General features: G+C 39.0%; 1 protein-coding gene across 4 annotated transcripts in view; it reads right to left on the reverse strand.

The window, feature by feature from the left end:
- TASOR2 (transcription activation suppressor family member 2) overlaps nucleotides 1-23,562 on the reverse strand; it is a 67,657-nt gene extending 44,095 nt beyond the window's left edge. For 3 of the 4 annotated variants that reach the window (XM_072147458.1, XM_072147457.1, XM_072147455.1), the window contains exons 1-9: nucleotides 23,411-23,562; nucleotides 15,198-15,308; nucleotides 9,927-10,017; nucleotides 8,890-8,909; nucleotides 8,700-8,799; nucleotides 7,647-7,747; nucleotides 4,471-4,574; nucleotides 1,485-1,557; nucleotides 1,341-1,415 (exon numbers count right to left, since the gene is read on the reverse strand). In XM_072147458.1, the coding sequence (XP_072003559.1) occupies nucleotides 1,341-1,415; nucleotides 1,485-1,557; nucleotides 4,471-4,574; nucleotides 7,647-7,747; nucleotides 8,700-8,799; nucleotides 8,890-8,909; nucleotides 9,927-9,952 (499 nt within the window). In that variant the 5' untranslated portion in view covers nucleotides 9,953-10,017; nucleotides 15,198-15,308; nucleotides 23,411-23,562. Of the gene's footprint in view, nucleotides 1-1,340; nucleotides 1,416-1,484; nucleotides 1,558-4,470; nucleotides 4,575-7,646; nucleotides 7,748-8,699; nucleotides 8,800-8,889; nucleotides 8,910-9,926; nucleotides 10,018-15,197; nucleotides 15,309-23,406 lie in introns of all 4 variants that reach the window. The other variant, XM_072147456.1, reaches the window with a different exon arrangement.
- Between the last annotated feature and the right edge of the window lie 3,423 nt (nucleotides 23,563-26,985).

Genomic DNA, 26,985 nt, shown 5'->3' on the forward strand with positions numbered 1-26,985 from the left:
AGGCTTTTAAGTGCGCCTTATAGTCCGGAAAATACGGTATATATTTATGTATATTTATTTTCCTCACCCAAAGGTGTACATAGTCTTTAACAGACATATAAAACATTGCACCTTGTTAGATTAAAATACTTTGTGTGATTTAAACTGATCCTGTGTATTGCTGCATTCTTTCTACTATTGGATTATTTACTGGATCCTGGACCAGGATGGACAAGCGGCGGGCACACTTCCCATTTATTCTTTTACCCGTGATTGTATGCTTTCTAACTTCTAAGCATAATTGATGTAGATATTTTTTGTAATTTATCTACGTTTCACAGACATAGGCCCGGGGAATCTTGGACCACGTGGTGGCTGCCTTTCACTTACCAAACACAGTGCCCGGGAATCCAAGAAACATAGTAATATATATTGAAAGGAGTCCCTAGTTCCCCACAGAATACCACCACCAGACTTTAATCATGATAGCAATGTAGAGCTGTTTAGTGGAGGTCATTTTTTCCCCCATGTTGTTGGTGTTTTTGCCCCCTTTTGCTGCATAATGGCCATTTTGCGGCTTTTGGAATGTTACGGCTCAATTCGCCGCGTGTTGTTACGCCCTATTTGTCATTACATTGCGCCTCTTTACAGATGTTTGCTCCTATGGGCTCAAATAATTGCGCAATAACACATCAGTCCTGACCTGCTTAGAAAAGGCAATGGTATGATTTGCGCATTATTAGGGGCAAAAAAACCTGCATTTAACAAAGAGCCAAAAACAAATGAGGTGCAAAAAATAGACTCACAACAGGTGCAAAAAGAGCGCAGAGAAGGGGAAATAAGATAAATGACCCTCTAGGAGCCTAACCATGGCATAGGGCAGTGGTGGCGAACCTATGGCACGGGTGCCAGAGGTGGCACTCAGAGCCTTCTCTCTGGGCACCCGCGCCTTCACCCCATCGCAGAGTTCGCCAAACAGGACACAAAGCCTCTTGTAATCCCAGGTAGCCCAGGACCCTGGAAGGAAGCCACAATAATAATATGAACTTCTCCTTTTCACTGTATTGGTGTCCTGTGGTGCCTATACGATTTAAACCTGTGACAGAGTAGGGAGTAATAAGTTACTGCTTAAATTGTTGCATTGGCACTTTTCAAAAAATATGTGGGTTTTGGTTTTAGTTTGGGCACTCGGTGTCTAAAAGGTTTGCCATCACTGGCATAGGGTTTGTTCCATGAAATCTGGCCACTGCATGGTCTGGGACTCACTGACCAAGCAGGTTTATATATTAAAACCCTAAGGTTACCGTCACATTTTAAACTAATTAAAACATATATAAACTTGACTTATTTCATAGTTTTACCTCTTTCATCAAAAAGCTTTTGGTGAGGAAATAAAAACAAGGCATTGAGTTGATCGGAGATACCGTCACCGATACCTGCAAAATAAAACATATTTTTAGATTCTAAAAACAAAAAAACTATAGAAATCTTCAGACAAATGTTACCTGTGCTGCTCTGAAGTTCATCAGATTTCACCACAATAAAAAAGCCTTGATCATTCAATCCTTTGATGAGGGCCTATAACAAGAAAGATGGCAAATATTGTGTCTGAGAGTAGAAGCTACTGCTGAATGTTCCACAAAGATTTGCATTTCCTACCACTAATATCCGAAATTTTTTTCTTGTATGAAAACCAGTCCTGTAATTTGTAAGTATCCATATACACTCACCGGCCACTTTATTAGGTACACCTGTCCAACTGCTCGTTAAAACTTAATTTCTAATCAGCCAATCACATGGCGGCAACTCAGTGCATTTAGGCATGTAGACATGGTCAAACCGAGCATCAGTATGGGGAAGAAAGGTGATTTGAGCGTGGCATGGTTGTTGGTGCCAGAAGGGCTGGTCTGAGTATTTCAGAAACTGCTGATCTACTGGGATTTTCACGCACAACCATCTCTAGGGTTTACAGAGAATGGTCCGAAAAAGAAAAAACATCCAGTGAGCGGCAGTTCTGTGGACGGAAATGCTTTGTTGATACCAGAGGTCAGAGGAGAATGGGCAGACTGGTTCGAGCTGATAGAAAGGCAACAGTGACTCAAACCGCCACCTGTTACAACTAAGGTAGGCAGAAGAGCATCTCTGAAGGCACAGTACGTCGAACTTTGAGGCAGATGGGCTACAGCAGCAGAAGACCACACCGGGTGCCACTCCTTTCAGCTAAGAACAGGAAACTGAGGTTACAATTTGCACAAGCTCATCGAAATTGGACAGTAGAAGATTGGAAAAACGTTGCCTGGTCTGATGAGTCTCGATTTCTGCAGCGAGATTCAGATGGTAGGGTCAGAATTTGGCGTCAACAACATGAAAGCGTGGATCCATCCTGCCTTGTATCACTGGTTCAGGCTGGTGGTGGTGGTGTCATGGTGTGGGGAATATTTTCTTGGCACTCTTTGGGCCCCTTGGTACCAATTGAGCATCGTTGCAACGCCACAGCCTACCTGAGTATTGTTGCTGACCATGTCCATCCCTTTATGACCACAATGTACCCAACATCTGATGGCTACTTTCAGCAGGATAATGCGCCATGTCAAAGCTGGAATCATCTCAGACTGGTTTCTTGAACATGACAATGAGTTCACTGTACTCAAATGGCCTCCACAGTCACCAGATCTCAATCCAATAGAGTATCTTTGGGATGTGGTGTAACGGGAGATTCGCATCATGGATGTGCAGCCGACAAATCTGCGGCAACTGTGTGATGCCATCATGTCAATATGGACCAAAATCTCAGAGGAATGCTTCCAGCACCTTGTTGAATCTATGCCACGAAGAATTGAGGCAGTTCTGAAGGCAAAAGGGGGTCCAACCTGTTACTAGCATGGTGTACCTAATAAAGTGGCCGGTGAGTGTATGGTGTGTGTAGAGGTTTTCAGTAATTTATTGAAGATTCTAGACCTAGGCTGTTTATTATGATTTTATACTAGTTCTAGGGAAAGGGGGTGATTTGAATTTTTAATAGTTTAATTTTTTTTACAGTTTTTATATTTTTTCTTTTATTCACCATTTTTTAGACCCTCTAGGGTACATTAACCCTAGATGGTCAGATCGTATCTTTTTTTTTTTTTTTTTGGGGGGGGGGGGGGGGGGAATTAGGTGCCTTTACTTATACTCGAGTATGTATAGCATGTATATATTATTTTCCCTCATAATAAAAAGGCCAGGAAACATTGTAGGTGTATGGGAGGCTGTAGAAAAAGGGATATTATGGTGTCCCCTTTTCTGCAGCTCCCTTCTTATAAATACAGACAATGGAAATAAAAACACTTTCAGGACGAGGCTACAGAAAAGTGGCATTTTAGACCGGGGTTACCGGAAAAGGCACATTTAAAAAAAAGTTTGGGTGAAGCTGGTCCCCAGAAACAAAAAGGTTGGGGACCACTGTTATACAACACCAGATTAATCATCCAGCATCATACACAGCAATTAATCTGGCGCAGCAGAGTAGCATCTAGCTCTACTCTGCACTTGTCTACAGACCCAAACATTAATACATCTCCTCCAACGTACTTTTATTGCCTTGTCACTTGATCTGACAGTGCTCAATTTTGACATATGATGGGATAGGTGTCAAAAATATTTATGTGATGCTATTGTTAAGCAAATCCCATCTCCAAGCACGTATTAAAAGATTTCATGAGTGATTATAAACCGCTTTGGATCATAGAAAGACACACTGCACTATTATGCTGTAGAACATTAGCCTTAAGCAGGTTAACCTTTTCACTGTTGGTCATAGGCATTGGCTAATGCATCGATGTGTAAATGCTTCAGGAAAGGAAAAATAAATAAATAAAAGAATTGAAAAGATAAAAACTCTCATTTTCAGTTCACAGACATAACAGAAAGTAAAAGTAAAAACCTGCGCTTATATTTGCTGGAGTGAAAAAGCTGTCAGTTTTGTTCTACACAAAGACTAAGTAAGAATCATCCATTGAATGCTGTAGATGTTACATGAAAAGTACCATCCGGAGGTCAAGGTAAGAAAACACTTGCACAACACAGATATTTAGTGCTGACTGCATTCTGATGGGTATGTGAACTAGTTATCTATATGTAGTTATGCACAGTCTTTGATGAAAACAGCAAAACAACAGGACAAACTATCAGTTCGAGATTTTTCTAGAATGCGACATAAATCCTTAATAAAAAGCCTAATTCAATAGTGAAGAGATTGTACTCCTAAGCACAGAAAAAGCATTAAATTTTAAAGAGTCAGTGAAACATTACATCAAGTCTTTCCCCGTAAAACATTATGTGCCTCGATCATCCTGCTCTAGAACTTATTGCCTGCAGATGGCTCTGCATTTTCAAGCTAATTGATTCCCTTTACCAGATCAAACTTAAAGAGCAGGTGTAAGAACTAAAAAAATCTACCTAGAGTGAAAAAAAAAAAATCACTTATTTTTCTTTCTGAATTCTTATTCTCACCAAATCTTGATCTTTTAAGCTCAGCAGTAAGTTGTCAAACTCAGACCCAACAATGTTTGACGTGGTCACAGAATAAAGACTGTAGTAGATATTTCCACAAGATACTGAAAAGAAAGTAAAACCTAATTAGAAGACAACAAATAGTAAAAACAACAGGTTTCATAGCCTTTTATAAAATAATTTTAATAGTTTTTTGCATAAGTTACTTAAAGTGCAGCTGACATACTAAAAAGAATGAAGAAAAGCAACAAACAAACATACAAAAACAACATAGAAACAAATTTATAAAACTAAAAGCAGAAGTTGATGTCTTTCCCATGCTTCCTTAATGGATAATTAACTGTTTTTATGTGTAGATTATAGTAAAGTACTCAGGTATGTGATAATAAACCACATTAGTCCTTCTTTTTTGGGCCCGATTCTTTTGATTTTAGGCTTAGCGGCACTGTTGCCTTTCCAAAGCCAGTACAGCTCTTGCCCGCCCATAGTGGGTTTTCACAGTAGTTGTGACTCACATAGATGTCCTTGTTGCAGAAACTGTCAAATATTATAAACTATAAATGGTCTTCCAAAACACCCTAGGTCCTCGTGGGGGAATAATAATATAGCAAATTATATATTACATATTAAACGTGTGTATATTACAAAATATAATATAATATATATACACACACGCATATATATACAATTAAAGTGGGGGGTGTGGTCCACACCAAAACAAAGCAGACATTCCTGTCCATAAAATGGGTGCAGACAGAGGGCAATAGTCGAGCCAGGACCTTGTGATAGTATTCATGATTATAAGATTAACCCCTTAAGGACGCAGCCATTTTGTAGCTTTAGGCTCAGCCTGATTTTTTGGATTCTGACATGTGTCGCTTTATATGGTTATAACTTTTGAACACTGTTACTTATCTAAACGTTTCGGAGATTGTTTTTTCCCCACATGATGTACTACATTTTAGTGGTAAATTTTGGCTGATAAGTTTTGTGTTTATTTACAAAAGAAAATATGAATTTTTTGAAAAATTTGCCATTTTCGAAATCATTGCGTTTTCAGGCAGATAGATTTACCACCTAAATAAGTTACTGAATAACATTTCCCATTTGTCTACTTTACATTTTCATAATTTTTGAAATGTCTGGATAATTTATTTTGATGTCACGCGGCTTACAAATTGAATATCGCTTTTCTGGATTTTCATAATTCACTATTTTGGGGATAAATACAGTTTTGAATGAAATTTTACATAATTAGCATCAAAACCCCCCTATATAACGAACCCATTTTCAAATCTGCACCCCTCAAGCTATCAGAAACAGATTTTAGGAAGATTGATAACCCCTTGAGATCTTCAAAGTAATTGAATCAAAACGGAGGTGAAATTTAGAATGGTCAAATTGTGCCCTTATACGTTCATTTAGCCCCAAAATTTACACATTTCCAAAAGATAAAAAGAGAAAGCCCACCATACAATTTGTTTTACAATTTCTCCTGAGTACAGAGACTGTGACTTGTTTTATGGGTACACAGTGAGGTGCAGAAGTAAAGGAGCTCCCTGCCTCTGCCAGGATTTTAATTTTCTTCATCGGCTCATTTGCAGACTATAAAATTTTCGCTTTTCCGTTATTGGGGCCATGTGACGGTTTTTTTTTTTGCGGGATGAGATGCTTTTTCCAGTATTCCCATTTTGGGGTTGGCATCACCTATTGTTGAAAATTTAGGAACTTTTTTTTTTGAGGGCAGGAGTAGAAAAGCATCAATTCTGTACTGGATTTTTTCCTTTTTTTTGGTGTTCACCGTATATCCTAATAATCCTGTTATCTTTATTCTGTGGGTTGATACCAGACATGAATATTTTTTCTTACGTTTTACTAAATTTGTCAAATAAAACCCTAATGTTGGGAAAAATCTATCATTTTTGTATTGCAGACTTCCAAGAGGCATAACATTGTTATTTTTTTTGCGGGAGATGTTGTACTTTGCAGTATCATGACGGAGTACATGTGTTTTTTTGATCCCTTTTTATAGAATTTTTGTGGGATTGAATAGGTAAAAATCATAATTTTTGGAGGGTTTATAACTTTCTTTTTACGGCGTTTATCGTACAGGTTCAATAATTATTTACTGTTATTCTACGGGTTGCCACGGACGCGGTGATACTATATATTTGGGGTTTGTTTTATGATTTAGACTTTTTTTGGGGTTATATGTCTCTTTATATGTTTTGGGGTAATTGCTAATGGACAGTTTGTATGTTCTCTCCATGTTTGTTTGGGTTTCCTCCGGTTTCCTCCCACACTCCAAAACATACAGGTAGGTTGATTAGATTCTGAGCCCCACTGGGGACAGGGACTGATCTGGCAAGCTCTGTGCAGTGCTGCGGAATGTGTGTGCGCTTTATAAATAAAGAATTATTACATTATTATTAGTACCCTGTTTCCCCCAAAAGTAAGACCTAGTACAATTTTGCTCCGGCTTAGAAATTTAAGGCCTCCCCTGAAAATAAGACCTAGCTGTCGCCATTGCTGCAGCTCCCCCCGCGCCATACATTAGTATTAGGAAATCTTTTAGATGCTGAAGAAGGTTGTGACATGGGGAAGAAATCATGGAAGTAAATCACCGGCTGTTGTGCTGCACATGTAATACCAGCAGCTTCCAGGATAAGAAGGGGTAATTTATGGAAAGCGCTTTTACTAAACATGAGAGATTGGGGCCAATGATTCTATTAGAAAAGGAGTCACAAGAAATACAGCATGAAATTCAGAGTTTGGAGAGTCATAAGAGAAGTAGATTTTTTGTTCAACGATAAATGTAAATTCTTGTTCATGGAAAGATAAGACATCCCCTGAAAATAAGACCTAGTGCCTCTATAGGAGCAAAATTTAATATAAGACACTGTCTTATTTTCGGGGAAACAGGGTAGTAGTAAGAGATCACATGGCTCTCCGTTCCATCTCATCCCATCCCCTCCATTTTATGAACAGGAATGTCTGGCGGATGAGGCAAAAAGACAGAAAAGCTGTATATTGGTAAATTAACCAATATCCTGCTTCTCACACTTACAAACACTTTACAACAAACACTAGGTTAAGTTGCCAACTTCTATAATAGACAACATTAGCAGATGTGGGACATATTACCCACTGCCATGTTACATGATATCAAGTTTTACCTTCTCGACCTGTGAACTGTGGCTTCTGAAACAAGTTTTCAGGTAACCTTTTCCTTAATTCGGACACTCGGATTACTTCTTTCAGTTCTAGTTTTTCTGAACTGGTTCATGCAATATAGCACAAAAATAAATAATAAAATCAGACTCGCAATTACATTTATTTAAAACACAGAATGTCAAATAACAATGAAAACAATCATGACAGTCTCCGAGTTTCACCTTCATGTGAGAAAACACTACCTAGATTAGAGATGACATTAAAGATCTTTTTTTTTTCTTTGTCTTGGATGAGGAAAATGCAAAGTATTAGTAAAGTACAAGAATACAAAAAGTAGCTTGTACTACATAGTTTAAAATGAGTGGACCTTTAAAATTCTAGAATCTTTACAATCCTCAGTGGCAACTGTTTTCCACTGCATGTTTTTTTTCATGCAATATATGGATGGGATTTGTAGAAAATGTTGAAACAGTTTGGAAAGTGCCCCTAAATTAACTCCCTATTGATAAGGAAGAATCCAGCTATACTACCAATTTATTTCCCTGTGAACAAACCCGTAGGTTACAACCCTTTCTGTTCACTCCCTGGCTACAGTATTATATGAACAGTATTTTGTAACAGATTTCATTCTCTCACTGTTTCTTACTTTCACTTTCAGCTTCATAAGAAAAGGTAAGCTAAGTCAAATAGAAAATAGAACTCATAAAGGACTGTAGTCAGACCGAAAGTGTTAATTCTTATTGCTCAGATAGATAGGTATATAAAAAAGGTACATATACATTTATATATAAAACAAAGACATATAATTAGATACTATGGATCTTTATAGAACGATAAAAGCTATAAATAAATATAATAAAGTATATAGGAAAATGTTTAAAACACTCCCACAATATTAGGAATAATCTCAGAGGACAGTTACAGTTTGTGGCTAGGGTGACACGTGCCAGAATAAACGCAGCCATGGCAGAATCCAATCTACAACCTGTGCAACCCATTTTTTGCAAGTGTTCTAATACAATGGACACAAAAGAAATTTACAAGTTCACACTTACAGTTGAGCTGGAATGCTGCAAATGCTTGGTGCCTGTAATGCAATATCACACACCAACTGCTCATGGATGTACAGTTGTCCTTTCCATACATTGTACTGTGCTTAAATTAAAAAAAAAAAAAATCATTATTTACAAAAGTGGTAGTATTAAAAAATATACTTTCAACACCTAGTTTAAGTAATGAACATACCTGTATTGTTCAACTGGTTCCTGGAAAATAAAAAAACAAAGCAATTAATATTCATAAACTATATATCAAAATGTTTTACATTTAAAACAGCTTTTAAAACACCCTTAGCATAGGTAAGTAATATGAGATATACAAGGGCCAAATGATAATGGAAGACACTACAACACAATTTACGGAGTTGGAACAACATAGCTGGGTCAAATTAGTAGTCCATTCAACTTCAATCATCATCTACGATCAATGTATTCTGGGGGCTTAGCTACAATTTAGCTTTTTTTAGTCAAGTACCCTCTTGTATGGCTTAATAATTCATTCCCATGAATAAAAGCACATACAGTATATGCAAAGCTAAGAGTGAATATGGTACTCCATTATATACTGTATAACAAACAGGTAAAATGCTCAACTTAAGCAGAAGGAAAGTTAGTTCTGTGGAGTATGACGAATGTCATGTACCATATATACTCGAGTATAAGCTGACCCGAGTATAAGCAGAGGTACCTAATTTTAACAAAAAAAAAAAAAAAAGGAAAAATCCATGGGTAGAAAATGCATTGGTCCTAGCCTGCCCCCAGTATAGGGCCAGCCAGCCCCTGCCCAGCCTATAAGGAAAAAAAAAAAAAAAAAAAAAAAATGTACTCACCTTCCGACGTCACCCCGGGAGGTCCTCTTAGCAGTGCACAGAAAGAGGGAGCCGGACTCGGGTATAAGCCGAGTTGGGGGTTTTCAGCACATTTTTTGTGCTGAAAAACTCGGCTTATACTCAAGTATATACGGTATATCACAGCTTATAAATGAATGCCAATATAAAATGAGCATTGTATTCTATTTTAGTCCACTAATGTATAGAATTATTGTTTTCGGCAAAGTGGCATAGCTAGAAAATGCAAAATGGTATTGTGTGGCCCCAATGCAAACAAGTTATTTAGCCCTGCATTGTGTATACAACTCACGTTCACCATTTGGTGGCATTGCATATTTGAATATTTGTGTTGCACTTTATAGCAATATAATGAAAATGTTAAAAAATAACTTACATATCAGTGCCCTCCGATATCAACATGCTTTTTTTTCAATCGATAGATACAATTATTGGGGACTTATGAAGTCGCCAGCCATTGTGGAATCCTGAAAGAAGAGGCAAAAAACATTTTAATTAAGGGCTCTTTCATACTTTTGTTTTCTCTCCCCATCAGGGCTTCAGTCATTTTCAATGATTGCTTACTGAACCATTCTTTTCATTGTGCTTTTTCACAATTCCGGGTTTTTTTCCACCGATAGAATCAGCGAACAGCACCGGCGTTATTTTTTGGACGGACTACTGATACAAATACTACAGTAGAAATAAAATTTTAAAAACTGAAGCGTGAAAAAGCACATTAAAAGAATGGTTCAGTCCGGCATCAGTGAAAAATCACAGAAGCCAGGAAGACAAACCTTTGTTTTGGCTTGTGGACATGTACAGATTTGTTTTAACCCCTTATCACCAACACTAGTTTTCAGCTCAATGACCAGACTCGATTTTTCAAATCTGACATGTCTCACGATAATTGGTTATAACTTCGGAACGCTTTAACATATCCTGGTGATTTTGAGAATGTTTTCTCGTGATACATTGTACTTCATGTTAGTTATAAAATTTAAGTGATACGTTTTGCGATTTGTTCTGAAAAAAAGTGAAAATTTGGCAAAAGTTTGTAAAAATTCTTCATTTTCCTAGTTTGAAATGTTCTGGTTCCCAGACAGGAAGTAAAACTACCCAAAAAGCTTGATAAATTACATTTACGGAATGTCTGCTTTATGTTGGGATGATATTTTATGCATCCTCTCACTTTTCTAGGATGTTATGAGGCGCAGAACTTTAGGTGCGATTTTTCTCATTTTCATGAAAATTGCCAAAACTCACATTTTGAGGGAAAACTCAGCTTTCAAGTGACTTTGTAAGGCCTAAGTAATAGTAAAACCCCATAAATTACCCCACTATAGAAACTTCACCCCTCAACGTATGTAAAACAACTTCTATTAAGTCCATTAACCCTTTAAGTGTTTCACATGGGTTAAAACAATATGGACCTGCAATTTAGAAACTATGGAATTTTTTTGGAACATACTTTCATTTAGGCCAAACTGACATTTTCAGAATAAATTAAATGATGAAACGCACTGCAACGTTTGATGCCCAATTCCTCCCGAGTGTACTGATACCCCATATGTGGTGGTAAACTTCTGTATGGGCGCACGGCCGAGTATAGAATGAATGGAGGCGCCATTCACAGCAGATTTGTATTGTCACATTGTACAACCTATACATTTTTATTTTTTTTTGGTAATGCAAACATATGAGGGCTTATTTTTTACGGGATGAGATACAATGTATAGATAATTTATTTTGGGAGTCTAAAGCTTATTCATGGGATTTTATTAACTATTTCAAGGGGGACACAAACAAAATCATCAATTTTTATTTTGGATTTTTAGCATTTTTTTCCCCCCGTTCACCGTGATGTAAAAATAATATTTTATCTTTATTCTCTGGTTCACTACGATTGCGGCGATACCTCAGTTATATAATTTTCCTGAGCAAAACCAATATTGGAGAATATCGCATTGTTTTTACTATTGAGAACTTTTTAGGGCCATAACTTCTGTATTTTTCTGTTGTCAGATCTGGTTGAGGGCTTATTTTTTGCGAAAAGAGTTGTTCTTTTCAGTCGTATCATATTAGGGAATGTAGCTTTTTTTGATCATTTTTTAGAACATTTTTTGTGATAGTGTTTGATGAAAAATTGTATATTACGGGAAGTTTTTCGTGGTTATTTTTTTCATCGTTCCCCGAGCGGGTTCAATATTGATTTAGATTTATTGTACAGATTAATACGGACGCGGTGATACCAAATATGTACATTTTTTGTGTGTTTTTGTGTTTTATATACTGTATTTGCATTATATGTGTAACTGGGGAGATTATGGGACTTTATTTTATTTATTTATTTAATTATTATTATAAAACAATTTAATCTTTTTTTTTTTTACTTTCACTTATTTTCAACCTTTTGGCTTGAATAAGCGATCATCCGATCACTTATTCAAGCCTCTACACTGCAATACACTTGTATTGCAGTGTATAGTGTAAGTAACTGAGCATGCCGCACATGCTCAGTTACTTACAGCCGGGTCCTGCCAGGAAGGCAGAACCCGGCGAGAAGAGGAGCCGACAGCCCCGGGTCACTCGTCGGGACCCGGGGCAGCGGCAGGAGGGATCGGATCCCCCGGTAAGCACAACGGGGGGGTCCGATCCACGGGGGACACACTTGCACGCCGCGGTCATGCTTGACCGCGGCGTGTAAGGGGTTAAACACCCGGGATCGGAGTTTTTCCGATCCCGGGTGTTAGTGCCGGGTCTGGGCTGTGATATCACAGCCCGACACCGGCACTATAATAACCCGATGTCCCGAAATCTTCTTCTGATGCGGCGCCGTAGAAAGGCGTTGCATCAGAAAAAGTACCCTTAATGACCGACGTAGATTCCCGATAGGGCGGTCATTAAGGGGTTAAGTGAAAATCACTGAGGTACTGAAATGGGAAAACACACACAACCATAAATAGTGGAATGTTCTGTAATAAGAAGATCTGGAATTAGATTTGAGCAATTTTTCCAAAATTAATTCACCCTTTGCAATACATATAAAGAAACCTAAGTGAAATTTTACATCTTGCTCTATAGGGACACAGATGGCAGTTCCACTGCAGAATTGCCTTAATGGATGCACATGCTGAGCACTCTTCATACAGAGGTGGGGTTTGCTGCACATTGCAGCAAACACCTACCACTAATACCTGCGGTCGGTGCTAGTATTAACCCTGCCGATGTCGCCATATTGGTTCCGATCGTCTCTCCCCCCTACAACATCAGGGGGTAGTGATCGGTTGCTATGACCCGAGGCTGTCTGGTTTCTTCAGATTCGTTACAATGAAGCAGTGGCCAGCAAGCCACTAGGGTTAATGTGCCCTATAGGTTCTAGAAGTAAAAAAAAAGTTTCAAAAAAAAAAACAAAAAAAACTCACAAATGTTATTTGGAGCGCACAGTGAAAGTCATAAAAACTAAGCCCACAAGAAAGTGACGCAGATGTGTTATTTTTCCAGCTTCCCAGTACATGGCATGGAACAATAAATAACGTCACTGAGAAGTAAAAATTTGTTACACAGGAAATAAGCCCTCACACAGCTCAGTACATGGAAAAATGAAAATGTTATGGATTTTTGAAGGTGGAGAGCGAGAAATGAGCGAATAAGCCCTCCGTCCTTAAGGGGTTAATTAGTTCTAGTGAGCATCAAAATATGAAATTGGTGCATTACAGTGAAACAGTAAGCCATCTTTTTTCTTTATTTGTTGAAAAGGTTCTTAGAAGCAGTTTTCGAAGCCAATTGAGGAGCATATTCACAAAAGGAAAGATGCACATAAAACTGCATACTAAATCTGAATACGGAAACAGCCTGGTGCCCTTCCATCACGCATGTTGCTCAAGGGGTCAGCCTCCCATAATTTTTATATGGGTTTCAAAACCCAATGCAAATGCATGATGCGAACCTGCAAATAAGCAGTAACACCTGTAGGTGGGTCAAACTATGAGCGGTTATCCTTTCGGCACAGTCAGTCCATTCAATTTGGGGGTATGCATATTCACAAAACATTGATTCAGGTCATTGAACATTTGATTTATAGTTTTAGTCTAATAAGCACATTTCATTCTGAGTGCACAATAGCCCCATGACATGCAGGTACAATAGTGGAGAGCAGCTGCAGAGAATTCCCATGGCTGCACTACCTAGCACCATTTATGGCACCGGTGTATTGTCATTGGAGATGGAAGACAAGCTTCTGGGACATGCAGAGGCCACTAAAACAGCGCATTATCTCTAAGGGTGCATTTACACATGCTGATTTTTAGATGTAGCTTTTAAACTCATAACCAGATGTGGACCATAATGGGACCAAACATACAACCGACTGATGTTCCATTTTTTCTTGCCAAATCACTCCTGCTTTTAACTTCAAACACATAGATTGTAGGCTCCTGCAAGCAGACTCATCAGTCCTATTGTTTTACATGACTATATACTGTAATATCTTATTTTATTTTCATATTTATATAGCGTTGTAAATAAGCATTTTTTAATTTCTTATAAAGACATGGGTATTACAAGCTAAAGGAAGTGTGGATCCTGCCAGAGGGGAACACACCAGCATGTAAGTGTGCTTGCTTTACAATCCTTGATCCTGGTTGTAGATTTACTTTAACCTCTTATCTCCGCATCTGTTTTCCACTTTAGTGCACAAACCATTTTTCAGGTTTTTTTCTCCAATACCTTCTACAAGCTATCATTTTTTTATTACAACTACAGTTGCGTGGGGACTTCCTTTTTGGGACGGCTGGGGGGCTTCAAATGACATGGTAAGCAAGCGCTGTTCAAATCTGGCACCGGCATGCACACTGAGAAGTGCAGTCTACATATGGGCCTCACTGTCTATGTGCAGGTGCAAAAGTCACTACAGGCAGTCCCTAGGTTATGTACAAGATAGGTTCCTTGGGTTTGTATTTAAGTTCAATTTGTATCCAAGTCGGAACTGTATATTTTATAATTGTAGATCCAGACAAAAAATTTTTTTTGTCCCAGTGATAATTGCATTTTCAAAACTTTTTGTTGGGACCAAGGATTATCAATAAAGCTTCACTACAGACACCTTACAGCTGATCTGTGCAACCTAGGACTAACGTAGAGCATCCAGAGAGCTTCACCAGAGGTCACTGTGGGCAGAGGGGTCCGTCTGTAACTAGGGGTCATCTGCAAGTCGGGTGTCCTTAGGTAGGGGAACACAATCAAGAGAGCAGAAGATTTTTTTTATTTTTAAAGGTGTGGTCTCTTCCTGTTGTAAGTTAAAAGAACTTGTTATCAGGTTAAGAGACCACAAGCCGATGACAAGTTCCTTTTAACAAAGGGTTTTTGCTCTATGACCTCTGTTCATAAGAGTCCAGGGGTAAGAATAGAGAAGGGTTTTCCAAAGATATCCGCATGGCGATGACCAAGCAGGCGTGCAGAAAATATCTGCATGGTCTCTCATCCATCGGAAGCCAGCAGGACACAAAATTAAACAAATTAAATAGTGATGCTTAAATACATTGGATCTTCTTAGGCATTGTTCTGGGAAGACACGACACATAACTAAAACATCAAAGAAATGATTAAAACCTCTTCATACTGTAGTTTTTGTAAATACATAGCTAGATGTGTACAATCTGTACTTTACCTGTATTCATTCAAGCACTTTGTGGAATATGAGTTTGTAGAAAATATGATTATGCCAAAAGAATTACAGTGCCTGCAGAATTGTCAGATTGTTTCAACCTGTAAGGTGCACCTGAAATACAAGACAACTTTGGTTAGAAGAAGGAGCATAGTCCAGTGAGTGCAAATAAGAAATAGCACAAATTCTGGCCAGTATATAAGTTGAATTCTTAACTTTCTAGCAGCTTCAATAGACAGCTTCTACATGTTATTGTCTGTATTCCCTAAGCTGCTGGATGAATTCCATCTTCCAGTGACTCCAAGGTTGAGACAAAAAAAAAAAAATTATTTTGATACAAAGGGACTAAAAAAGTAGTACAAGTAATGAGACAACAACCCCATAAGGCCATTTTGACAGAAAGAGTTTCAAAATGCAATGAAAACGCAAAGTGTGACCGCGGCCTCACAGGAGCAACAAAGTCACACATGACTAAAAGTGAGGTCTAAGTGAAAACAGAATGTGGCAACTATAGTCAGAAAGTAAGAGTTCTCCTTATGGAGAATTTGTAACCATAAGCAGACTGTCTTTAGTGAATGTTGGTGAAGAACTGATAAGAAAGGTCAGAGTTCATTACTATTCACTACGATTGATTTTTGCAAAGTTTCTTGAAAAGTTAGTGACTAGCTAAAGTCTGTTGTCTCACGATAAAATAATAATCTATACTTTAAATGACTTGATTGAAAATGCTTCTGCCGTTATGGAATTGTTTAGGTGCCTTTCGACTCCCTTTAAGGGCATCCACCAGATAATTGCAGGGCCCTATAATAAATAATATCTAAACACATGCACATTTTTAATATTTTTACATGATTCTAAAATAAACACTTATTTGTATAGTAATCTAACAGAGAAACTTAATAAATTATGGGACATCCCATGTAATTAGTGCACCTCGTCACTGAAAGCCATTTTACAACACTAGTATAGCAGGGTTTACAGCCAAGGTCATTGCAACAGGTCTCAGCAATATTATGAAAGGAAGGGATGGTTTGCTTGCATTACTTAGTAAAGGACCCATTATTAAAGTCCTGCCGAGACTCGATTTGTAATAACCAAGGGAGTCTGCCTCTCCCCAGAGGGCAATCACTATGCAGATGTTTGCTAAGTCTTCGGCAGGCAGGTGCTCCGCCTCTACAATGCACAAAACAAGACTCACTGGACTTCCTATGAGGTGAACATGCACACAGAAAGGTTTTTCTTCCTTGCTTTCTTATTTCTATGAACAAAGAGAAAGCTTCCTTATACAAGACATGTAACCCCAGCCCAAAGCAGATAGCTATTAAAGGGGCTTAATCCAAGCCACATATTCAGGTGTTCTTGAACTAATGGTTTATTTTAAAAAATAAGTCTAAGGCCCACTGCACATGAACTTGTTATATCCATTGAATCGGGTCCATGTGCTGGTCAGATACTATGGACCAAGCACAGTTCAGAGCAAAATATGATGCAAGCAGCATCAATATAAAGGCTTTTACAGTACCAATGCGGCCTTTCGTCCAGCAGTAAGAAACCCCTTGTATATATATATAACACTATGATGCAAGGACACTCAACCTCTGCCCTTGTGCTTGGTACATAGAATCTGACCAGCATATGGGTTCAATTCCACTGCAGAGTGCCGAAATCCAAGGAAAAACTGAATAGAGGGGTGGCTGTGCATGGCCATGGCTCCAACAATTGTACTTTCAGTTTATATCATTTATGCTTTATTATTAAATAATGTTATGGTTGAATAGAAAACCTTTTCACCTCCACCATTTTCAACTCTGTCACTACTGTCAGATGGGAGGTGCTAGGATGTCTGCTCCAGCCTAGGACCACTCACCTGCCAAAAGAGGGCCTAACCAACAGTATCCAAGTTGTTTTAGTATCCAATATACTAATAGGACTGCCTACTGTCAGATAGGTAGTTCTGGGCTAAAACCATAAACCTGGGACCACCGATCAAACAGTCATAATAATAATTCTTTTATTTATATAGCGCACACAGAGCTGGTCAAAACCGTCCCTGTCCCCATGGGGCTAGAGAAAAATCCAATTAATCCAGTGGACAATGCTTATTGAAGGATGCAAAGAGGTGGAGCAAATAGTGAAGGATCCTCTTTATATAGATGCCAAGACATCTACACAACACTGTCTACAGTTCCACATGGTTAAAGCTTCTGGTAGACTCCCTTTAAGGGGAACCTGTCAGCAGAAATACACATATTAAACCACTACCATGTTGTCAAGCAGCTGAACACCTTCCAGGTCATATTTCTTTCATGGCCCATTCCCTGTCTCTGAATGCCCCCTTCACTGTAATTGATGGTCCTACACCCAGAGACATCGCTAACCAGAACTCCTGAATTCTGTTATATGATGTAAGTCACAGGAGGAGGAGTGTAGAGGCAGAGAGAGCTTGATTTCACTGCTAAACTCCCGGCCTCCTTGACTTAATACAACCAATTAAAATTTTACATTGAAGTTGAGGGGGGTTTCATTTGCCCACAAAATAAATAAATAAAATGCCCAAAGAGTAACAAGGAGCACAAAAAAGGAACCTGCCACCTGAGATTCTCCTCTCGAATTTCTCTCCCGCTCCAGGAGCTACCTCAGTCTTTGGACAAGAAAACTGACCCACTATCTGTGACACTGCCGCCAACTTCCATTCCATCAGCTGCTCCCATGCAACCGAATGCGTCAGTCCTGACTGCAGCTATTGAAGGCCACATCTTCAGGTTTCGGGGCAGAGCAGGCTTTCACCCTGTCCACGCCCCCTCAGACAAGCAAGGAGAGGAGTGCACGGGAGCCCTTCTATAACTGTCTTAGGCTTCTGCCTTCTCCCCTGCAGTCATGGCTCAAAGGGCAGATGCCTCTGGCACAGGTATGCCTGCAAGCCTAAGTCTCTCACAGGGTCTTTCCATCACAGTCAAGACCCAGACCCTGACCCAGGCCAAGGCGAGTACTACTGCTCCTCTGAAGAGAACTCTATACCGCCCCTCTATGCAGCCATATTATAAGTCCGACCACCTCCCTAATCACTCAAGGGCGCAAGATAACCCCTCCTGCTGATCTATCACCTCCTGAGGAAATGGTGTGGACTTTACAAGATCAGCCTGAGCCGAGAGCCTTCTTCTCCCAGCTAAGCAGGATATGGACACGTTGGTGCAGATTTAAAGAGAGCCAAGATTTTAAAGAGGCACAAAATGATTTAACCAACCTGCAGCAGACCTGTTCTCCAACTTAGGAACAGGAGGAGCACTGCAAAATGACCTTCAAAAATGTACATGTGTCTGCAGAAACAGTTAGAAACCAACTCCATGAGGAATGTATTAGGACCCAACATCCACAGATTGTGCTCATCGCCCAACAACGTTGTTGAGAACATCAGGAGTGGCGCCCTGTGCTCTTCACAGATGAAAGCAGGGTAACACTGAGCACATGTGAGAGACGCAACAGAATCTGGAGACGTCAGGGAGAGCGATCTGCTGCCTGCAACATCCTTCAGCATCACCCGTTCAGCAGTGGGTCAGTAATTGTGTGGGGTGACATTTCTTTGGAGGGCCACACAGCCCGCCAGAGGTAGCCAGGTACTGAGAGGAGATCCTCAGACCCCTTGTGAGACCACATGTTGGACAATGCCAGACCTCATGTGGCTGTAGTGTGCGTCAGCAGTTACTGCAAGATAAAGGCATTGAAGCTATGGACTGGCCCGCTCACTCCTCAGACCTGAATTGAACTGCGCACAGTTGGGACATCATGCCTCGCTCCCTCCACAAACATCCACGTTGCACCAGACTGTCCAGAAGATGGTGAATGCTTTAGTCCAGGTCTGGGAGGAGATCCCCCAGGAAACCATCCACAACTTCATCAGGAGCATGCCGAGGCGTTGTAGGTAGGTCATACAGGCATGCAGAGCACACACAATACAGGGACTCATTTTGGTTTGTTTTAAGGACATTTCATCAAAGTTAGAACAGCCTGTAGTGTGTTTTTCCACTTTAATTCTGTGGAAGTCTCCAAATCCAGGCCTCCATTGGTTAGTAAATTTGATTTCCATTGATAATTTTGTGATTTTGATGTCAGCACATTCAACTTTGTACATAACAAAGTACTCAATAAGAATATTTCATTTATTCAGATCTAGGATGTGTTATTCGAGTACTCCCTTTTATTTTTTTTTGAGCAATGTAGTAATAAACTAGGTGCATAGAGTGTTGAGAGTACACTCATCTGATCCAAAAAGACCTCACAATGTGATCTGTCACATTCACTACTATACTGTTAGAGAGGACATTATGAGCGGGTGCGGCAAATAGGTGATATTGACTTGGATGGTGCCAAACAGTCCATCTTTTTAGACATATCAAGGCGTACTCTATGGCTCCTTCTAGCTGAACTTAAGTCACACAATATTGCCTCCAGATGGGGATTTCCATTCTCCCACGAATGCTAAACTGAGAACCAAGCAAGCATCATTGTCGCAACCTGACTTTTGACTTGCTGGCAATTCAACTATCTGCTTGGACATCCATGCTACACCCTCAAACAGCATTCACCGATGCAGATTCTTCTTGCGATCTTTGATCTTAACGACTTTCAGAATCATGAGGGTCTTGCACTAAATGTTTTGTTGTTAATGTTGTTTGCATATCTGTGTGACCCTTTTTGTCTGCTTTAGATTTTAAAGAGGCACAAAATGATTTAACCGACCTGCAGCAGACCTGTTCTCCAGCTTCTTCATATTTGTGTCTCAGTAGCCGCATATTATCGCTAACAATATCCAATTGTCGCTTAACTGATGATCGCTGTAGGTTCTCATGTCTATTTGCAGTTCACTTTTAAGTTTCTACCCATGTTTAATATGTTTTCAGGTTCATAGTATCATCCGGTTCTATACAGAGAGCCCTCTCCCTTCGATATGATTGGTAATGCAAACTGGTAATCAAAGATTAGGCAATCTGCATATTTACTCATTGACCGACTCAATATATTCCTAGACCTTGCCAAATAGGACTTTCTGCAGATTTTGGTCCTCACAGTTTTCTGAGCTATGTGCTCTTCTTCCCCTCTTTTTTTCTAGTTTCTGCCCTGTCAGAACTGACAGTGGAGTCTCTTAATGCCAAAGTTCTCAACCCTCCCTCTAAGCGTTGTAAAATCTTAAATTATTTGCACAAACAGAAGGCACCTCCTATTCAGGAGATCCTTTTTCATAAATCCAATTTTGTTGGCTTTAAAAATAGGTACATCCTTCACCTCTAATTCTGAAGGTAAAACAAAAGTCTAGAGCTTTTACTTCCCCTTTACATGGCTGGCGGTCTGATGCTCTGCAGAGATTTTAACTTCTCTATGAATCCCACACTTGACTCTTTATTAGGCAACCCATATGTTGTATATGCTCATATCAACTTACATTGATACTCCCCCCCCCACACACACACAACACATATAGAAGAATAGTTTTATACATCACCGATCCTCTCGCATACTTGCCTACTCTTATGAGAATTTTTGATACCTACGCCCCCTGCTTAAAGGACACCTGACTTACAGATGGACCTCTCTGCCCGATGTGACCTTTAGCTAAGCTATCTGTTTGCTTCACTTTAGTCCCAGTCTACTACAATGGCCAGATGTAAGGTGTCTGTATTAAAAATAGTTTTTGTCTGGAGTTTCAATTATAGAATATACCAGTTCAGACTTGCCTACAAATTCAACTTAAGAATCTCGTTTGTAACCCGTGGACTGCCTTTAGTTATTTTAGTAATTACAAAATCAATGTCTCAAAGACCGTTGTGATGGGGGATCAGTCATTCTTCAAACTCGACCTGTCAAAGAGTAATATGCAGATATCCTGGCTAAGACACATTACCAGCATCAAGATGAACTTTTTCAGCTTTTTCAGTCTGCTTCTTTTGTGAAATTACTTCGCCTTCTGAAAATTTGTGTGGGTCCCCTACCCCCTCTAGGGTAGTGAGAACCATTTTAGTCCCTGGGTGGATTGGTGTTTCCATACTATGTACTTTATATCTTCTGCTGCAACAAGGATCCTTGATTGCTTCCATCATTCTAAATCTAAACTACCGGTGTGCTTAAAAAGCGGCTTTATCACCACTGCCGCTTAAAACTCTTCCTTGGCTCACCTCCACTGCCTGCAGTTACCATTTTTTACGTCCCAAACTCTTTCCACACTTCCACCACCACCTTTCACTCCTCTTCTGATGGTCCTCTTGTCCCCATTACAGATAATCCAGATTTCCCTCCAGGTAGAGATGGTATTTTTCTGGGCAGAAACGCAGATGACCCCCCCCCCCCCTTTGACCTTCAGGGAAATCTTATCAGCGTCTAATATATATATCTCATTGATACTTTAATTGCCAATTGGGGCATTCATTTGCCACTTGCATTTATTCATCTCGAAATGGACATGATTTGAATATTATAAAAGTGGGCATAAGCATTTACAAATAAAGAAATTCTCTTGCTTTACAAGAATTCTTTTAATGGTGTCAATTTGGTATGAATAAAGGTATTACAGACTAGACTAATGTGGGGAACATTATGCAGAACATGAATAAACCATAGCCAAAAAAGTTATGGGGCATGTGACTTCTGTTAAGAAGAGAACTTTGCCTAGGATTACATTTTTCATGTTTATTCATAACATGCTACAGTAAAGTGATAATACCTTCTCTTACTTCCTTTTTTATTATTTCCCTATTCTAGTCACTTCCTGGGAGTAGTCTAAAATGCCATCAGCCTTAGGGCACAATGTGTGTGGGAGTACAGTAAAACAGGTTTCAAGCTGAAATAATCTAAGCTATGTGATATTGCAGATCAAAGTTTTTACGGTCAATAAGTAATAAGACTACAATGTAACAAGACAAAAAACAAAATCAACTTTTTTGCACTTTTGCATATTTTGAGGTATAAGTACAGGAAACAAGGACAGCTTCCTCATCCAATTTTCTTACAGAGGTTTAACATTAGTTCTGACAAAATGACCATTTAGCCCCATTTTTTATGGCTTTCTCACAGCTCCATGCATTTCTATGGGCTCATTTACACAGCCCTATGTTTGAAACTAGTGAGAAAATACTTAAAATCTGTCTTATTTTTGGCCATGTTTGTGGCTTAGTCCTACCATAGAAGTCTATGAAACTGTGAAAAATATGGCTGACACACATTTAGTCATACCTGTGTCACCTGTATTTGCGGATCAGTAGCTTGGTAACACAATCATATGACACCCCAAAGGGTTGGGACAAGCTACTGGCATGATTTGCCAGTCTTCTGGGGCTTTTTTGCACATCTGAAAAAATGGAGAACATCTGATCTACACATGGGCCTAATTTGAAGCCATACAAGGGATATACAGTTAACACAGTAAGGAATGTTCATAGCAAACCTGGTTATACATTAACCCTAATCCTCTATATGGGGAGACTTATGCCATTTTTTCCCTGTTTATCCTTGTTTCATAATAATCATCTTTATTTACATAACATCAAATTCAATAGCGCTTTACAATCAAAATCTTTATATTTGACTTTTTATCAGTCCTGAAGTTTGTAAATGGCTTTGTTTTTTGTTTTTTTTTTAAACATGAACAAGAATACAAGTGTGTTAACTTATACTTGCAAGACTATGGTAGGATGAATGGTAAGAACACACATTGGATGGTATGTTAAATGTGAAAGAAGCCTTTTGTGTGTGTATATATATATATTTTTTTTTTTTTTGCATATTGAGTTATAAATAGCAGGGTCTCTATATATCACTCTACCAGTGTGACATGGCTACAAGTTTGTACATATATGGTGTAATACACACTGTTGCGGTCTTTTGCGTCTGTTCTGTCCATCAGTAATACTCTGGAGCTCCCTAAACTTGTTTTGGCACTGTGCCAAGAAAAGTCCTTCCAGCAATGAGCGCAGCGATCACTACTATCACTGTGGCGTATTACACAACACAACATGAAGGGCCCTACACGGGCACAACGCCCGCTGTCCGCTCCCCGGGTGTACGACAACACCGGGCCGCACCGCCAGGATCCGGTACCGGAGCACCGGGGGAGGAAAGTCATATAGTGACAGGAGGAAACTCGGCGTCACGACCTGGCACTGCTGCCACGGCCAGACCTAGACAAGGACACGTACGCAGAGAAGGGCAGACACGCAGCGCTTACCCACCGGGCACTTCTCCAGCTCCAGTACACAACAACCTCCAGTACTCGGAAAATGTCTGACGCTTCTCCAGCACACCGTCCTCCTACGGGGGGAGCACTGACTCAGGAAGAGATCCCTGCAATATAGTGAAAAAAAAAGAAGAGAAAGTGAAAGCTAACCCGGAAGTAGAGAGATAGAAGATTCCTGCCCGTCCTTCCTGTACACAGTGCAGGAGACATCTCCATGTCTCTAGTTTCTCACATTACTTGCAGTCTGAACATTTGTTTACAGATCCCACCGATTCATAAGCAAGTTTTGGTACTTCATAGGGCAGCTTTACTGTCCAATGTCTGACCTCTCTAAGATCACACCGCTGTTCCAAAAAGTAAAGAATGGTTAACAATCCCATTGACATGAATGTAAACGTTATGTCCATACCATTTTGGTATTTGGGCAAGCATCCATTATGCATTGGGTTTTTTCTTAATAGAAAGTACTGCAGCCACGGTCATGTTTTCTGTCCAAAATGCAGGCGTTACAGATACCTTCCTAAAGTGAACAGAAGGGATGACATTGATGTCAATGGGATTTTTACCTGATAAAATAAAAGTAAAGAATGGAGATTTAACTTAGCAGAGGTGTGAACTTATCCTGTGTTATGTTCTTGCTGATACTACTACTAAATGGCATGTTGTTTTATTTTTCTTGTGTATTTTATTTTGAAAATAATGTAATAAAGTAATTCAAATGTTCAAAATAAAAAAAGTGTTGTCCCTGTAAAAAAAAGCTTCCAACATGACTGATGGTCCATCAAAAGCTGATTGTGCCAGGGCTGGATTTCAAAGACCAACCACGGTGCAGAGGATGGGATTGGAGTCCCTTCAAATGTGGAAGAGCAGCACCAGACTGTAATACCACCCAGTCCACATTACTCCATTCCAGACTCATTTAAGACAGTACTGAAAAATAAGAAAAACACAGCTATATCCATGGTATTTTAAGATATTAATGCAGTTGCATATAGTTACATTGCAAGACAACAGGTTAGAAGAGGCTGTATTTTATTTTTTAAGGGCTTCTTTAACTGTGTGGAGGCCACCAAGGGGGAGTTGGCAGCCGCATGAATAGCCAGTGAAACACACAAAAGAAATGTATAATGGAAAGATCTGCACCTCTTCCATGTTTTGCACCCACTTCTGGCTAACAAATACTTATCCAAAATACTGAACAAACAGTGTCTGTATGAAAGGGCTTACTCAGACAGGTGTGTCCATTGAGAAACCAATTAAAAATTGTATCCATTTTTATCTGTTTTTTCACAAGAAAATCTTCGTAAAAGCTGTGTCAGATAGCTTGAGGGGTGCAGATTTGAAAATGGGTTGGTTATATAGGGGGTTTTGATTCTAAATATGTAAAATTTCATTCAAAACTGTATTTATCCCCAAAATAGTCAATCAGGAAAAGTGATATTCGATTTGTAAGCCGCGAGACATCAAAAGAAATTATCCAGACATTTAAAAATTAATGAAAATGTAAAGTAGACATATAGGAAATGGTATTCAGCAACTTATTTAGGTAGTAAATCTATCTGCCTGAGAACCCAATGATTTTGAATTTTGAAAATGGCAAATTTTTCAAAAAATTATTTTTTTTGTAAATAAACTTATCAGCCAAAATTTACCACTAAAATGAAGTACAACACGTGGGGGAAAAAAACTATCTCAGAATCGTTTAGATAAGTAACAGTGTTCAAAAGTTATAACCATATAAAGCGAAGCATGTCAGAATCCAAAAAAATCGGGCTGAGCCTTAAAGGGGTATTCTCGTCTGGGCATTTACATTCAGTTTCATTAATCTGGCATAAACATTTCTTCAATTGGATGATATAAAAAAAAATGTTCCTGTGTGAAGATAATTTCTCATAAATGTTGCCATGTTGTCCCTAAGAAACGAAACTAACTCCTCGGATACGACCACCTAACATTTTGGCAGCGGTGGCCAGACGTGCTATTGAGTCCTGCCTGACCTCCTGGCTTCAGCAATCATTGCTACAGGACAGCTATGGTCCAAGCAGTAACTCCCAGACATTTCATATACAAAAACCTTTTGTTTCTTTGTGCGATCCCTCCATCAGAGGTGGCCGTATCCTAGGAGTCAGTCTCGTTTCTAAGTGACCATATGACTATATTTATGAGAAATTATCTTCACACAGGAACATTTTTTTTAATAACATCTAATTGAAGAAATGTTTATATATGGCAGATTAATGAAACTGAATGTGAATGCCCAGATGAGAATACCTTTTTAAGCTACAAAATGGCTGCATCCTTAAGGGGATAATGTTAGGCAAATATTTGGTTCAACAGCATCACCTGTGAAAAAAACAGACCGTACATCAGTTTATTTCTATTGCAGACCCATAGACTTCTATCGTCATCCTTGATCCTCATATGTGAAAAAAATATAGCTGGCTTTAATTTTAAATGTTTCCAGCAGACCATGGATCTGTTATAAAGAATAGATGTGAAGAAAACGCATAGAAAATGACCCAAATAAATAACTTAAATTTCCCAAATATTCTGCTTTGTTGGATGTTTTTTTAAGATTCCACATATTTTACTAGGATGTTATGAGGCTCAGAATTTAGGTGCCATTTTTCAAAACCAAAACCTGTATTTAGATAGACCTACTCAACTTCTAATTGACTGTGAGAGGCCTAAATAATAGCTAGACTTATAAATTACCCCATTATGGAAACTACACCCCTAAACATATGATAAAGCACTTTTAAGAAGTTTGTTAACCCTTTAGGTGTTTAATAGTGGTTAAAACAAAATGGAGGTGCGGTCTACAAATTGTCATATTTTTTGACAATACATTCATTTTGGGTGGTGCCCATGAAGCTTGATTCTAGTACCTTATGTAGGAAGTGAATTAGACATGTCCTATATTTGGGCAGAAGTATATTGATGTATGAATGAAGTATATTAGAACTATTAGAAGTATATATCACAACACTACCCCCAACTCTTTAACCCCTTAACAGACCTGTTTGTGTTTCTATTTTTCACTGCCCACCTTCAAAAATCCATAACTTTATTATCAGTTATTGGACTATATCTGATGTTTTCCTTATGACTGTGTGATATGAACAGGCCCTGTATAGACTCTAATTCTTAAGCAAAATTAATAAAACCAAAGAAGACACAATAAATACATGAGACACACTTCAATGGCAACTAAATGGACACCTTTTTATGTATAATTGTTATTTAAAATTAACACAAAAAGTAAAATCTTCATCGACCAGAGAATGATATTTCTCATAGTCTGGGAGTCCTTCATGTGGTTTTTTTTTCCAAACTGTATGCAGGCTTTCATATGTCTTGCACTGAGGAGTGGCTTGAGAGTTGTAATCGTCCCAAACTTCTTCTCAAAGGATTCTGGAGGCCAATGTGCTCTTAGGAACCTTGAATGCAGCAGAAATTCTTTTGTTACCTTGGCAAGGTATGTGCGTTGCCACAATTCTGTCTCTGAGCTCCTTGGGCTGTTCCTCAGACTTTATGATTCTCATGTGCCCTGACATGCACTGTGAGCTG

Source organism: Engystomops pustulosus, chromosome 4 (genome assembly GCF_040894005.1).
Source record: "Engystomops pustulosus chromosome 4, aEngPut4.maternal, whole genome shotgun sequence".
Classification (NCBI taxonomy): domain Eukaryota; kingdom Metazoa; phylum Chordata; class Amphibia; order Anura; family Leptodactylidae; genus Engystomops; species Engystomops pustulosus.